This window comes from Oncorhynchus clarkii, chromosome 6 (genome assembly GCF_045791955.1).
Source record: "Oncorhynchus clarkii lewisi isolate Uvic-CL-2024 chromosome 6, UVic_Ocla_1.0, whole genome shotgun sequence".
In the NCBI taxonomy this organism is placed as follows: domain Eukaryota; kingdom Metazoa; phylum Chordata; class Actinopteri; order Salmoniformes; family Salmonidae; genus Oncorhynchus; species Oncorhynchus clarkii.
In genome coordinates, this window is record NC_092152.1 from 90678995 (window position 1) to 90693531 (window position 14537).

Consider the following 14537-nt stretch of genomic DNA (forward strand, 5'->3'; position numbering starts at 1 on the left):
AGTCAACTCAGACTGGCCTGTGCTCCTGGTTATAACAGATGATACATTGTATCAACATAAAGTCAACTCAGACTGGTCTGTGCTCCTGGTTATTACAGATGATACATTGTATCAACATAAAGTCAACTCAGACTGGTCTGTGCTCTTGGTAATAACAGATGAAATGATACATTGTATCAACATAAAGTCAACTCAGACTGGTCTGTGCTCCTGGTTATAACAGATGATACATTGTATCAACATAAAGTCAACTCAGACTGGTCTGTGCTCCTGGTTATAACAGATGATACATTGTATCAACATAAAGTCAACTCAGACTGGTCTGTGCTCCTGGTTATAACAGATTATACATTGTATCAACATAAAGTCAACTCAGACTGGCCTGTGCTCCTGGTTATAACAGATGATACATTGTATCAACATAAAGTCAACTCAGACTGGCCTGTGCTCCTGGTTATAACAGATGAAATGATACATTGTATCAACATAAAGTCTACTCAGACTGGTCTGTGCTCTTGTTAATAACAGATGAAATGATACATTGTATCAACATAAAGTCAACTCAGACTGGTCTGTGCTCTTGGTAATAACAGATGAAATGATACATTGTATCAACAATGGAGCAGTGCAGTGCATGTAACAGAACTAACAGAAGACTCATCAGGGTCTGCATCCCCACTCGCCATCACGGCTGCATTATAATAAAAAACAGAGAGGAATAGATGGGCATCAACTATTGCTATCATTATCATTCCTCTGGTGAAATGACTGCCACATTACTGTCATTCCTCTGGTGAATTGACTGCCACAATACTGTCATTCCTCTGGTGAAATGACTGCCACATTACTGTCATTCCTCTGGTGAAATGACTGCCACATTACTGTCATTCCTCTGGTGAAATGACTGCCACATTACTGACATTCCTCTGGTGAAATGACTGCCACATTACTGTCTTTCCTCTGGTGAAATGACTGCCACATTACTGTCATTCCTCTGGTGAAATGACTGCCACATTACTGTCATTCCTCTGGTGAAATGACTGCCACATTACTGTCATTCCTCTGGTGAAATGACTGCCACATTACTGTCATTCCTCTGGTGAAATGACTGCCACATTACTGTCATTCCTCTGGTGAAATGACTGCCACATTACTGTCATTCCTCTGGTGAAATGCCTGCCACATTACGATCATACCTCTGGTGAAATGACTGCCACATTACGATCATACCTCTGGTGAAATGACTGCCACATTACTGTCATTCCTCTGGTGAAATGACTGCCACATTACGATCATTCCTCTGGTGAAATGACTGCCACATTACGATCATTCCTCTGGTGAAATGACTGTCACATTACTGTCATTCCTCTGGTGAAATGACTGTCACATTACTGTCATTCCTCTGGTGAAATGACTGTCACATTACTGTCATTCCTCTGGTGAAATGACTGCCACATTACTGTCATTCCTCTGGTGAAATGACTGCCACATTACTGTCATTCCTCTGGTGAAATGACTGCCACATTACTGTCATTCCTCTGGTGAAATGACTGCCACATTACGATCATTCCTCTGGTGAAATGACTGCCACACTACTGTCATTCCTCTGGTGAAATGACTGCCACATTACTGTCATTCCTCTGGTGAAATGACTGCCACATTACTGTCATTCCTCTGGTGAAATGACTGCCACATTACTGTCATTCCTCTGGTGAAATGACTGCCACATTACGATCATTCCTCTGGTGAAATGACTGCCACACTACTGTCATTCCTCTGGTGAAATGACTGCCACATTACTGTCATTCCTCTGGTGAAATGACTGCCACATTACTGTCATTCCTCTGGTGAAATGACTGCCACATTACTGTCATTCCTCTGGTGAAATGACTGCCACACTACTGTCATTCCTCTGGTGAAATGACTGCCACACTACTGTCATTCCTCTGGTGAAATGACTGCCACACTACTGTCATTCCTCTGGTGAAATGACTGCCACACTACTGTCATTCCTCTGGTGAAATGACTGCCACATTACTGTCATTCCTCTGGTGAAATGACTGCCACATTACTGTCATTCCTCTGGTGAAATGACTGCCACATTACTCTCATTCCTCTGGTGAAATGACTGCCACATTACGATCATTCCTCTGGTGAAATGACTGCCACATTACGATCATTCCTCTGGTGAAATGACTGTCACATTACTGTCATTCCTCTGGTGAAATGACTGCCACATTACTGTCATTCCTCTGGTGAAATGACTGCCACATTACTGTCATTCCTCTGGTGAAATGACTGCCACATTACTGTCATTCCTCTGGTGAAATGACTGCCACATTACTGTCATTCCTCTGGTGAAATGACTACCACATTACTGTCATTCCTCTGGTGAAATGACTGCCACATTACTGTCATTCCTCTGGTGAAATGACTGCCACATTACTGTCATTCCTCTGGTGAAATGACTGCCACATTACTGTCATTCCTCTGGTGAAATGACTGCCACATTACTGTCATTCCTCTGGTGAAATGACTGCCACATTACTGTCATTCCTCTGGTGAAATGACTGCCACATTACTGTCATTCCCCTGGTGAAATGACTGCCACATTACTGTCATTCCCCTGGTGAAATGACTGCCACATTACTGTCATTCCTCTGGTGAAATGACTGCCACATTACTGTCATTCCTCTGGTGAAATGACTGCCACATTACTGTCATTCCTCTGGTGAAATGACTGCCACACTACTGTCATTCCTCTGGTGAAATGACTGCCACATTACTGTCATTCCTCTGGTGAAATGACTACCACATTACTGTCATTCCTCTGGTGAAATGACTGCCACATTACTGACATTCCTCTGGTGAAATGACTGCCACATTACTGACATTCCTCTGGTGAAATGACTGCCACATTACTGTCATTCCTCTGGTGAAATGACTGCCACATTACTGTCATTCCTCTGGTGAAATGACTGCCACATTACTGTCATTCCTCTGGTGAAATGACTGCCACATTACTGTCATTCCCCTGGTGAAATGACTGCCACATTACTGTCATTCCCCTGGTGAAATGACTGCCACATTACTGTCATTCCTCTGGTGAAATGACTGCCACATTACTGTCATTCCTCTGGTGAAATGACTGCCACATTACTGTCATTCCTCTGGTGAAATGCCTGCCACATTACGATCATACCTCTGGTGAAATGACTGCCACATTACGATCATACCTCTGGTGAAATGACTGCCACATTACTGTCATTCCTCTGGTGAAATGACTGCCACATTACGATCATTCCTCTGGTGAAATGACTGCCACATTACGATCATTCCTCTGGTGAAATGACTGTCACATTACTGTCATTCCTCTGGTGAAATGACTGTCACATTACTGTCATTCCTCTGGTGAAATGACTGCCACACTACTGTCATTCCTCTGGTGAAATGACTGCCACATTACTGTCATTCCTCTGGTGAAATGACTGCCACACTACTGTCATTCCTCTGGTGAAATGACTGCCACACTACTGTCATTCCTCTGGTGAAATGACTGCCACACTACTGTCATTCCTCTGGTGAAATGACTGCCACACTACTGTCATTCCTCTGGTGAAATGACTGCCACACTACTGTCATTCCTCTGGTGAAATGACTGCCACACTACTGTCATTCCTCTGGTGAAATGACTGCCACATTACTGTCATTCCTCTGGTGAAATGACTGCCACATTACTGTCATTCCTCTGGTGAAATGACTGCCACATTACGATCATTCCTCTGGTGAAATGACTGCCACATTACGATCATTCCTCTGGTGAAATGACTGCCACATTACGATCATTCCTCTGGTGAAATGACTGTCACATTACTGTCATTCCTCTGGTGAAATGACTGTCACATTACTGTCATTCCTCTGGTGAAATGACTGCCACATTACTGTCATTCCTCTGGTGAAATGACTGCCACATTACTGTCATTCCTCTGGTGAAATGACTGCCACATTACTGTCATTCCTCTGGTGAAATGACTACCACATTACTGTCATTCCTCTGGTGAAATGACTGCCACATTACTGTCATTCCTCTGGTGAAATGACTGCCACATTACTGACATTCCTCTGGTGAAATGACTGCCACATTACTGTCATTCCTCTGGTGAAATGACTGCCACATTACTGTCATTCCTCTGGTGAAATGACTGCCACATTACTGTCATTCCCCTGGTGAAATGACTGCCACATTACTGTCATTCCCCTGGTGAAATGACTGCCACATTACTGTCATTCCTCTGGTGAAATGACTGCCACATTACTGTCATTCCTCTGGTGAAATGACTGCCACACTACTGTCATTCCTCTGGTGAAATGACTGCCACATTACTGTCATTCCTCTGGTGAAATGACTACCACATTACTGTCATTCCTCTGGTGAAATGACTGCCACATTACTGTCATTCCTCTGGTGAAATGACTGCCACATTACTGTCATTCCTCTGGTGAAATGACTGCCACACTACTGTCATTCCTCTGGTGAAATGACTGCCACATTACTGTCTTTCCTCTGGTGAAATGACTGCCACATTACTGTCATTCCTCTGGTGAAATGACTGCCACATGACTGTCATTCCTCTGGTGAAATGACTGCCACATTACTGTCATTCCTCTGGTGAAATGACTGCCACACTACTGTCATTCCTCTGGTGAAATGACTGCCACATTACTGTCTTTCCTCTGGTGAAATGACTGCCACATTACTGTCATTCCTCTGGTGAAATGACTGCCACATGACTGTCATTCCTCTGGTGAAATGACTGCCACACTACTGTCATTCCTCTGGTGAAATGACTGCCACATTACTCTCATTCCTCTGGTGAAATGACTGCCACATTACTCTCATTCCTCTGGTGAAATGACTGCCACAATACTGTCATTCCTCTGGTGAAATGACTGCCACACTACTGTCATTCCTCTGGTGAAATGACTGCCACATTAGTATGTGTAGTCTGATAAACTTACGCAGGATGACCATGAAGCTCTCATTGTCCAGAAGGACCCACAGTCCGAACCCCATGATGAGGGCGCCAAACAGCTGCAGAGGTGGGGGGGAAGAGAGGGGGAGAGAGAGAGAGGAGAGAGTGAGAAGGAGAGAGAGGAGCGAGAATTGTTTTTATTTTTTATTTTTTTTATTTCACCTTTATTTAACCAGGTAGGCAAGTTGAGAACAAGTTCTCATTTACAACTGCGACCTGGCCAAGATAAAGCAAAGCAGTTCGACAGATACAACAACACAGAGTTACACATGGAGTAAAACAAACATACAGTCAATAATACAGTATAAACAAGTCTATATACAATGTGAGCAAATTAGGTGAGAAGGGAGGTAAAAGGCAAAAGGCCATGGTGGCAAAGTAAATACAATATAGCAAGTAAAACACTGGAATGGTAGTTTTGCAATGGAAGAATGTGCAAAGTAGAAATAGAAATAATGGGGTGCAAAGGAGCAAAATACATAAATAAATTAAATACAGTTGGGAAAGAGGTAGTTGTTTGGGCTAAATTATAGGTGGCTGAGAGAGGAGCGAGAGAGAGAGAGGAAGGAGAGAGAGAGGAAGGAGAGAGAGAGGAGCGAGAATGAGAGAGAGAGAGAGAGAGGAAGGAGAGAGAGAAGAGCGAGAATGAGAGAGGAGCGAGAGAGAGAGAGAGAGTCAATACAAAAATGTTAAATAAGACAAGCTCAACTCCTTACTAAGTTCTGTAAATGAGTCTTTGGGTGCTGTTGGCCAGGAGTAATGTTCCATAGACAACCATCTACATCAGTCCTGTTCCATTCTAGTTTCTCTACATCAGTCCTGTTCCATTCTAGTTTCTCTACATCAGTCCTGTTCCATTCTAGTTTCTCTACATCAGTCCTGTTCCATTCTAGTTTCTCTACATCAGTCCTGTTCCATTCTAGTTTCTCTACATCAGTCCTGTTCCATTCTAGTTTCTCTACATCAGTCCTGTCAGTAGCGGTGTTTATCTACATGTTAGTAGTGAGATCACACCATACATTCACAGTGTAACTTAAAAGCCTTAAGCTCTGGATCACACTTAATTTACTCTGTTCAGAGATGGGAATGATGGATGGTAGAGAGAGAGGGAATGATGGATGGTAGAGAGAGAGAGGGAATGATGGATGGTAGAGAGAGAGGGAATGATGGATAGTAGAGAGAGAGGGAATGATGATGGTAGAGAGAGGGGGGGGGGGGGATTGTGGGAGCCTTGGACTGAGCGGATGAGTATCTCCGTGGTAACCAGGCCACAATCACTTAATCTGCTCTCTAATGAAGAAACCAGGGGGAGAGAAAGAGAGGGGTGGAGGGGGAGGGGGGTGAGAGGGAGAGATAGAGGGGGAGAAAGAGGGCATGAGAGAAAGAGCAAGAGAGAGCTAAAGAGGGAGAGCGAGAGAGGGGGCATGAGAGAGATAGAAAGCAAGAAAGAGAGCGAGAGAGTGAGCAAGAGGGCAAGAGAGAGAGCGAGAGCGAGAGGGCATGAGAGAGAGAGAGAGAGCGAGCTAAAGGGAGGGAGAGAGAGAAAGAGAGAGAGCGAGAGCAAGAGGGCATGAGAGAGAGAGAGAGAGAGCTAAAGGGAGAGAGAGAGGGAAAGAGAGAGCGAGAGTGAATGATGTCAGAGAATGAGAGAGTGAAACAAGAGGACAAAGGATGACAGAGTAGTTGGTGTGTGTTGATGAGTTCACATTCCCTCCCACCGACTCGACCTCAAACCGATCCAACAGGGCAATAGAGCCGTGGCGGTCATGTCATATCGATCAGACGGTTATTGTCATGGTTTTCATCCACTCAGAGGAGAGGCTGAGGTCCTGCACTGTATAGGCATGTTATCTGTGTCTGGGAAATGAGATACTTACGAAGAAGAGGACATTGAACAGGAACAGGAAGTACTTGATTGCCTTCATGCAGCCTTTCCCCATTGTGATCGCTCTGTGAACAACAGAATACAAAAAGATTCAGTCATACTTTATTTGAAGAGTACTTAAGCATTAATATGATAGGATCATGAAGATAAAAATCCCAGGTCAGGTCAGACATCCCTGTGGTCGACTGAAGAGTTTAACACAACATAGTACAGAGGGGACATGATCCACATAGTGTGTGTGTGTGTCTGGATTTGCTGGTGTGAGAGGCCTACAGTATAAGTGGTGACAGATGTCTGGAACCCCCTGACCTGCTGGCTAAGCTGCTGAGATGATAGGGACCTGGATCCCTATGAGACAGATGCCTGACCTGACCTGCTGGCTAAGCTGCTGAGATGATAGAGACCTGGATCCCTAGGAGACAGATGCCTGACCTGACCTCCTGGCTAAGCTGCTGAGATGATAGGTGCCTGGATCTCTAGGAGACAGATGCCTGGAACCCTCTGACCTGCTGGCTAAGCTGCTGAGATGATAGGGACCTGGATCCCTAGGAGACAGATGCCTGACCTGACCTGCTGGCTAAGCTGCTGGGATGATAGAGACCTGGATCTCTAGGAGACAGATGCCTGGAACACAACCTGCATCAGACTGTACAACCAGCAACACAACCTGTATCAGACTGTACAACCAGCAACACAACCTGCATCAGACTGTACAACCAGCAACACAACCTGCATCAGACTGTACAACCAGCATCAGACTGTACAACCAGCAACACAACCTGCATCAGACTGTACAACCAGCAACACAACCTCCATCAGACTGTACAACCAGCAACACAACCTCCATCAGACTGTACAACCAGCAACACAACCTGCATCAGACTGTACAACCAGCAACACAACCTCCTTCAGACTGTACAACCAGCAACACAACCTGCATCAGACTGTACAACCAGCAACACAACCTGCATCAGACTGTACAACCAGCAACACAACCTGCATCAGACTGTACAACCAGCAACACAACCTGCATCAGACTGTACAACCAGCAACACAACCTGCATCAGACTGTACAACCAGCAACACAACCTCCATCAGACTGTACAACCAGCAACACAACCTCCATCAGACTGTACAACCAGCAACACAACCTGCATCACACTGTACAACCAGCAACACACAACCCCAACAACCTCCGTCAGACTGTACAACCAGCAACACAACCGCCGTCAGACTGTACAACCAGCAACACACCTCCAACAACCTCCATCAGACTGTACAACCAGCAACACACAACCCCAACAACCTCCATCAGACTGTACAACCAGCAACACAACCTCCATCAGACTGTACAACCAGCAACACAACCTCCATCAGACTGTACAACCAGCAACACAACCTCCATCAGACTGTACAACCAGCAACACAACCTGCATCAGACTGTACAACCAGCAACACAACCTGCATCAGACTGTACAACCAGCAACACAACCTGCATCAGACTGTACAACCAGCAACACAACCTGCATCAGACTGTACAACCAGCAACACAACCTGCATCAGACTGTACAACCAGCAACACAACCTGCATCAGACTGTACAACCAGCAACACAACCTGCATCACACTGTACAACCAGCAACACACAACCCCAACAACCTCCGTCAGACTGTACAACCAGCAACACAACCGCCGTCAGACTGTACAACCAGCAACACACCTCCAACAACCTCCATCAGACTGTACAACCAGCAACACACAACCCCAACAACCTCCATCAGACTGTACAACCAGCAACACAACCCCAACAACCTCCGTCAGACTGTACAACCAGCAACACAACCTCCGTCAGACTGTACAACAAGCAACACACAACCCCAACAACCTCCATCAGACTGTACAACCAGCAACACAACCTCCGTCAGACTGTACAACCAGCAAAACACATTCAACAACCTCCATCAGACTGTACAACCAGCAACACAACCTCCATCAGACTGTACAACCAGCAACACAACCTGCATCACTGTACAACCAGCAACACACAACCCCAACAATCTCCATCAGACTGTACAACCAGCAACACACAACCCCAACAATCTCCATCAGACTGTACAACCAGCAACACAACCTCCATCAGACTGTACAACCAGCAACACAACCTCCATCAGACTGTACAACCAGCAACACAACCTCCATCAGACTGTACAACCAGCAACACAACCTCCGTCAGACTGTACAACCAGCAACACAACCTCCGTCAGACTGTACAACCAGCAACACACAGCAAAGTGAACAGCGAGCACAACAATCAATCTACCACAGCCTGAAGCGGCTAACACTGGTCAAACATCGGTCTTAAAACGGTCCCACAGCCAAGAGGCCCGAACGTGAATATATATATTGAAACAAGGCTGTTCCATTATGTTGACTAGTCAACATAAGACCAGTTTACTGCCATGTGAACGATGTGTTCGAAGAGCCCCTTCAGCCACATGACAGGCCAGTCGTTACAGTGGTCTGTGAGTCAGACAGTTAAACCAGGCTAAACGGTCTCAACACACTGTTTAAAAACACAGGGACACACACAGTGGAAAACATGACAGGCCAGTCGTTACAGTGGTCTGTGAGTCAGACAGTTAAACCAGGCTAAACGGTCTCAACATACTGTTTAAAAACACAGGGACACACACAGTGGAAAACATGACAGGCCAGTCGTTACAGTGGTCTGTGAGTCAGACAGTTAAACCAGGCTAAACGGTCTCAACACACTGTTTAAAAACACAGGGACACACACAGTGGAAAACATGACAGGCCAGTCGTTACAGTGGTCTGTGAGTCAGACAGTTAAACCAGGCTAAACGGTCTCAACATACTGTTTAAAAACACAGGGACACACACAGTGGAAAACATGACAGGCCAGTCGTTACAGTGGTCTGTGAGTCAGACAGTTAAACCAGGCTAAACGGTCTCAACACACTGTTTAAAAACACAGGGACACACACAGTGGAAAACATGACAGGCCAGTCGTTACAGTGGTCTGTGAGTCAGACAGTTAAACCAGGCTAAACGGTCTCAACACACTGTTTAAAAACACAGGGACACACACAGTGGAAAACATGACAGGCCAGTCGTTACAGTGGTCTGTGAGTCAGACAGTTAAACCAGGCTAAACGGTCTCAACATACTGTTTAAAAACACAGGGACACACACAGTGGAAAACATGACAGGCCAGTCGTTACAGTGGTCTGTGAGTCAGACAGTTAAACCAGGCTAAAACGGTCTCAACACACTGTTTAAAAACACAGGGACACACACAGTGGAAAACATGACAGGCCAGTCGTTACAGTGGTCTGTGAGTCAGACAGTTAAACCAGGCTAAACGGTCTCAACACACTGTTTAAAAACACAGGGACACACACAGTGGAAAACATGACAGGCCAGTCGTTACAGTGGTCTGTGAGTCAGACAGTTAAACCAGGCTAAACGGTCTCAACATACTGTTTAAAAACACAGGGACACACACAGTGGAAAACATGACAGGCCAGTCGTTACAGTGGTCTGTGAGTCAGACAGTTAAACCAGGCTAAACGGTCTCAACATACTGTTTAAAAACACAGGGACACACACAGTGGAAAACATGACAGGGCTGTAATATAGAAGTGGACACCAACTTGCACACCAAGTATCCTAAATCCCACCCTATCCCCTATATAGCGCACTACTGTAGCGCACTACCAGGGCCCTATATAGTGCACTACTGTTGACCAGGGCCCTATATAGCGCACTACTGTTGACCAGGGCCCTATATAGCGCACTACTGTTGACCAGGGCCCTATATAGCGCACTACTGTTGACCAGGGCCCTATATAGCGCACTACTGTTGACCAGGGCCCTATATAGCGCACTACTGTTGACCAGGGCCCTATATAGCGCACTACTGTTGACCAGGGCCCTATATAGCGCACTACTGTTGACCAGGGCCCTATATAGCGCACTACTGTTGACCAGGGCCCTATATAGCGCACTACTGTTGACCAGGGCCCTATATAGCGCACTACTGTTGACCAGGGCCCTATATAGCGCACTACTGTTGACCAGGGCCCTATATAGTGCACTACTGTTGACCAGGGCCCTATATAGCGCACTACTGTTGACCAGGGCCCTATATAGTGCACTACTGTTGACCAGGGCCCTATATAGTGCACTACATTTACACCAGGGCCCTATATAGTGCACTACATTTAGACCAGGGCCCTATATAGTGCACTACAGTTGACCAGGGCCCATAAGAGAAAGGGAGGCTATTTGTAAAACCTCCATGAAGAATGAGGGATTCTCCAGACACTGCAACTTCGCCAGCTACAGCGTTGGCCTCGCCAGCTACAGCGTTGGCCTCGCCAGCTACACTCGCCAGCTACAGTGTTGACTCACCAGCTACAGTGTTGACTCAATGTTAAGTTAGGGGCATTTCCATGTAAAAGGACCCATGAGCACCAACATGTAAAGTTCATAGGAGCATATCAAAATTGGGTGACAAATGAAAGTGAACCCACTGGGCACAGGCATCAATTCAATGTCTATTCCACATGGGTTCAACTTATGTCGGAGAAATGATGTAAAAACAACGTTGATTCAACCAGTGTGACAGGATGAAATGTAAAGCGGCCTTTTCAAACAGCTCTTACATTAAAAAGGGCGTTATTATACAATTTTTCAAATTCAAATTTTCAGTGTTATTCCAACCTCTTAAAACACAGGAATATCTTGTTTTTGACTGCACTGGGCCTTTAAAAAAGGTATTAGAAATAAAGTGGGTTCAGAAAGTATTGGCACCCTTGATAAACATGAGCAAAAACCACTGCATAAAATAAATAAAAAATACTGAGCTATATTGTATTATTTTATACTAATAGTCAAACAGTTAAGGGTCAAATAGATTCACTTCCCTTGATTTCAATAGCTCACTTTGTGAGGATCAGGGCACAGACTTTTTCTAAAAATGTTTTCTGAGATTGGAGAACACATTGGGAGAGATGTTCGACCATTCCTCCAAACAGAATCTGTCCAGAACCTTGATCTCCTTCGTCTGAGTTTACGAACTTGTCCTTGTTCAATTCAAACCGCAGGTTTTCAAAATGTGTCTCAAGGTCTGGAGACTGAGACGGCCATTGCAAAAATGTTGATTGTGTGGATTCATTTCTATGTGGATTTAAAATGTGTTGCTTGGGGTTATCGTCTTGCTGGGAGATCCACTTGCGGCCAACTGTCATTCTCCTGGCAGAGAAAACCAGGTTTTTTGGCAAAAATGTCCTGGTACTGGGTACAGTTCATGATGCTGTTGACCTTAACAACAGCCTCAGGACCGATGGAAGAAATATATCCCCAAAACATCAAAGATCCACCACTATATTTTTTACAGTAGGTTCGGGGTTCATTCTCATTTCGACAACCAAACCCACCGCTTGGCCAAAGAGCTTTATTTCCATCTCATTGGACTAAAGCACCAGTTCCAAATCCCGAGCCAATACCGTTTAGTAAACTCCAGGCGTTTACATTTGTTGGATGACAAGAAAATAATGCTCTTATATTTAGTTTTAGCAGAAATATAATATATATATTTGATTGCAATGTTGAACAAACCGAACAACATATACACGAGGACTACTCTTTAACCATTTCCATATATATATATTTTTTAAAGCTTATACTTGAAAAGTCTGAGTCTAAGCATAATTTTGTTATCGTGGAACTACCCTTCATCAATCACAGGTCTATATAAAAGTTCAAGAGCCCCTGCAAAGACCAAAGACCTAAAACAGTGAGGGTCCGGGCTATTGTCCCCCGACCACAATATTGGACGCAAATTGTTACATTTTCCAAAAATTCTCTCTGTTAAAAACGCCACCGTTCACCGCCACCCAGCAGGTGAGCGTGAACTCACCGCGGCCTCCGCTGCTTGTGGTCATTCGTCTTTGCGGTGCGTCTCTTCTCTTAGCGGTGCGTCTCTTCTCTTAGCGGTGCGTCTCTTCTCTTAGCGGTGCGTCTCTTCTCTTAGCGGTGCGTCTCTTCTCTTAGCGGTGCGTCTCTTCTCTTAGCGGTGCGTCTCTTCTCTTAGCGGTGCGTCTCTTCTCTTAGCGGTGCGTCTCTTCTCTTAGCGGTGCGTCTCTTCTCTTAGCGGTGCGTCTCTTCTCTTAGCGGTGCGTCTCTTCTCTTAGCGGTGCGTCTCTTCTCTTAGCGGGCATATCTCATATCCAGAAAGGCACAGTGACTAAGGTCAAATGAAGTTTCCTAGGCTCTAACCACAAAGCTGCTGTTGATGACATTATGGCAGCGATTTATTTTTGATCTGTTAAGTTCTGTAACATTATATAGTAGAGAGGCTATATAACACAGTAGAGGGGCTATATAACACAGTAGAGGGGCTATATAACACAATAGAGGGGCTATATAACACAGTAGAGGGGCTATATAACACAGTAGAGGGGCTATATAACACAGTAGAGGGGCTATATAACACAGTAGAGGGGCTATATAACACAGTAGAGGGGCTATATAACACAATAGAGGGGCTATATAACACAATAGAGGGGCTATATAACACAGTAGAGGGGCTATATAACACAGTAGAGGGGCTATATAACACAGTAGAGGGGCTATATAACACAGTAGAGGGGCTATATAACACAGTAGAGGGGCTATATAACACAGTAGAGGGGCTATATAACACAGTAGAGGGGCTATATAACACAGTAGAGGGGCTATATAACACAGTAGAGGGGCTATATAACACAGTAGAGGGGCTATATAACACAGTAGAGGGGCTATATAACACAGTAGAGAGGCTATATAACACAGTAGAGAGGCTATATAACACAGTAGAGGGGCTATATAACACAGTAGAGGGGCTATATAACACAGTAGAGAGGCTATATAACACAGTAGAGCGGCTATATAACACAGTAGAGAGGCTATATAACACAGTAGAGAGGCTATATAACACAGTAGAGGCTATATAACACAGTAGAGGGGCTATATAACACAGTAGAGGGGCTATATAACACAGTAGAGGGGCTATATAACACAGTAGAGAGGCTATACAACACAGTAGAGGGGCTATATAACACAGTAGAGGGGCTATATAACACAGTAGAGGGGCTATATAACACAGTAGAGGGGCTATATACAGTCTACTATATAATACTAACAAGTGAGTGATTCAGACCATTATATCCGGATGAGATCAGGGCTCCGTCTCCAAGACGAAGTGAAAGCAGAGAGAATAAAGGGTCATCTCTTTAAAAAAATGTTTTGTCTCCAACCTCATTGGTTAATAAAAACACACTAGACACTTTCAGCGAGTTCAGTAGCATACAGACTGTACACAGCGTATCAAATCGACCTTGTGTGTGTGTGTGTGTGTGTGTGTGTGTGTGTGTCAGACATCTGTCGTCATTCAAAGAGGCCGTAAACACATTGCTACACACATCTTACAGAAGACCCATCAGTAGTTTAACACACTACCGTAGCCGACCAATCACAGACCAGGGCCCGCATTCACAAAGGTTCTCGGAGTTAGGAGTGCTGATCTAGGATCAGTTTCTGTCTTTCAGATCAGAA

The 14537-nt window shown here is 44.9% G+C and overlaps 1 protein-coding gene across 1 annotated transcript in view; it reads right to left on the bottom strand.

The window, feature by feature from the left end:
* The window catches only part of LOC139412286 (CD82 antigen-like), a 66153-nt gene that overhangs the window by 31404 nt on the left and 20212 nt on the right, over nucleotides 1-14537 (bottom strand). Inside the window, exons 2-3 of the mRNA XM_071159132.1 lie at nucleotides 6911-6983; nucleotides 5020-5092 (exon numbers count right to left, since the gene is read on the bottom strand). Coding sequence (XP_071015233.1) covers nucleotides 5020-5092; nucleotides 6911-6973 — 136 coding nt within the window. The 5' untranslated portion in view covers nucleotides 6974-6983. The remainder of the gene's footprint in view (nucleotides 1-5019; nucleotides 5093-6910; nucleotides 6984-14537) is intronic.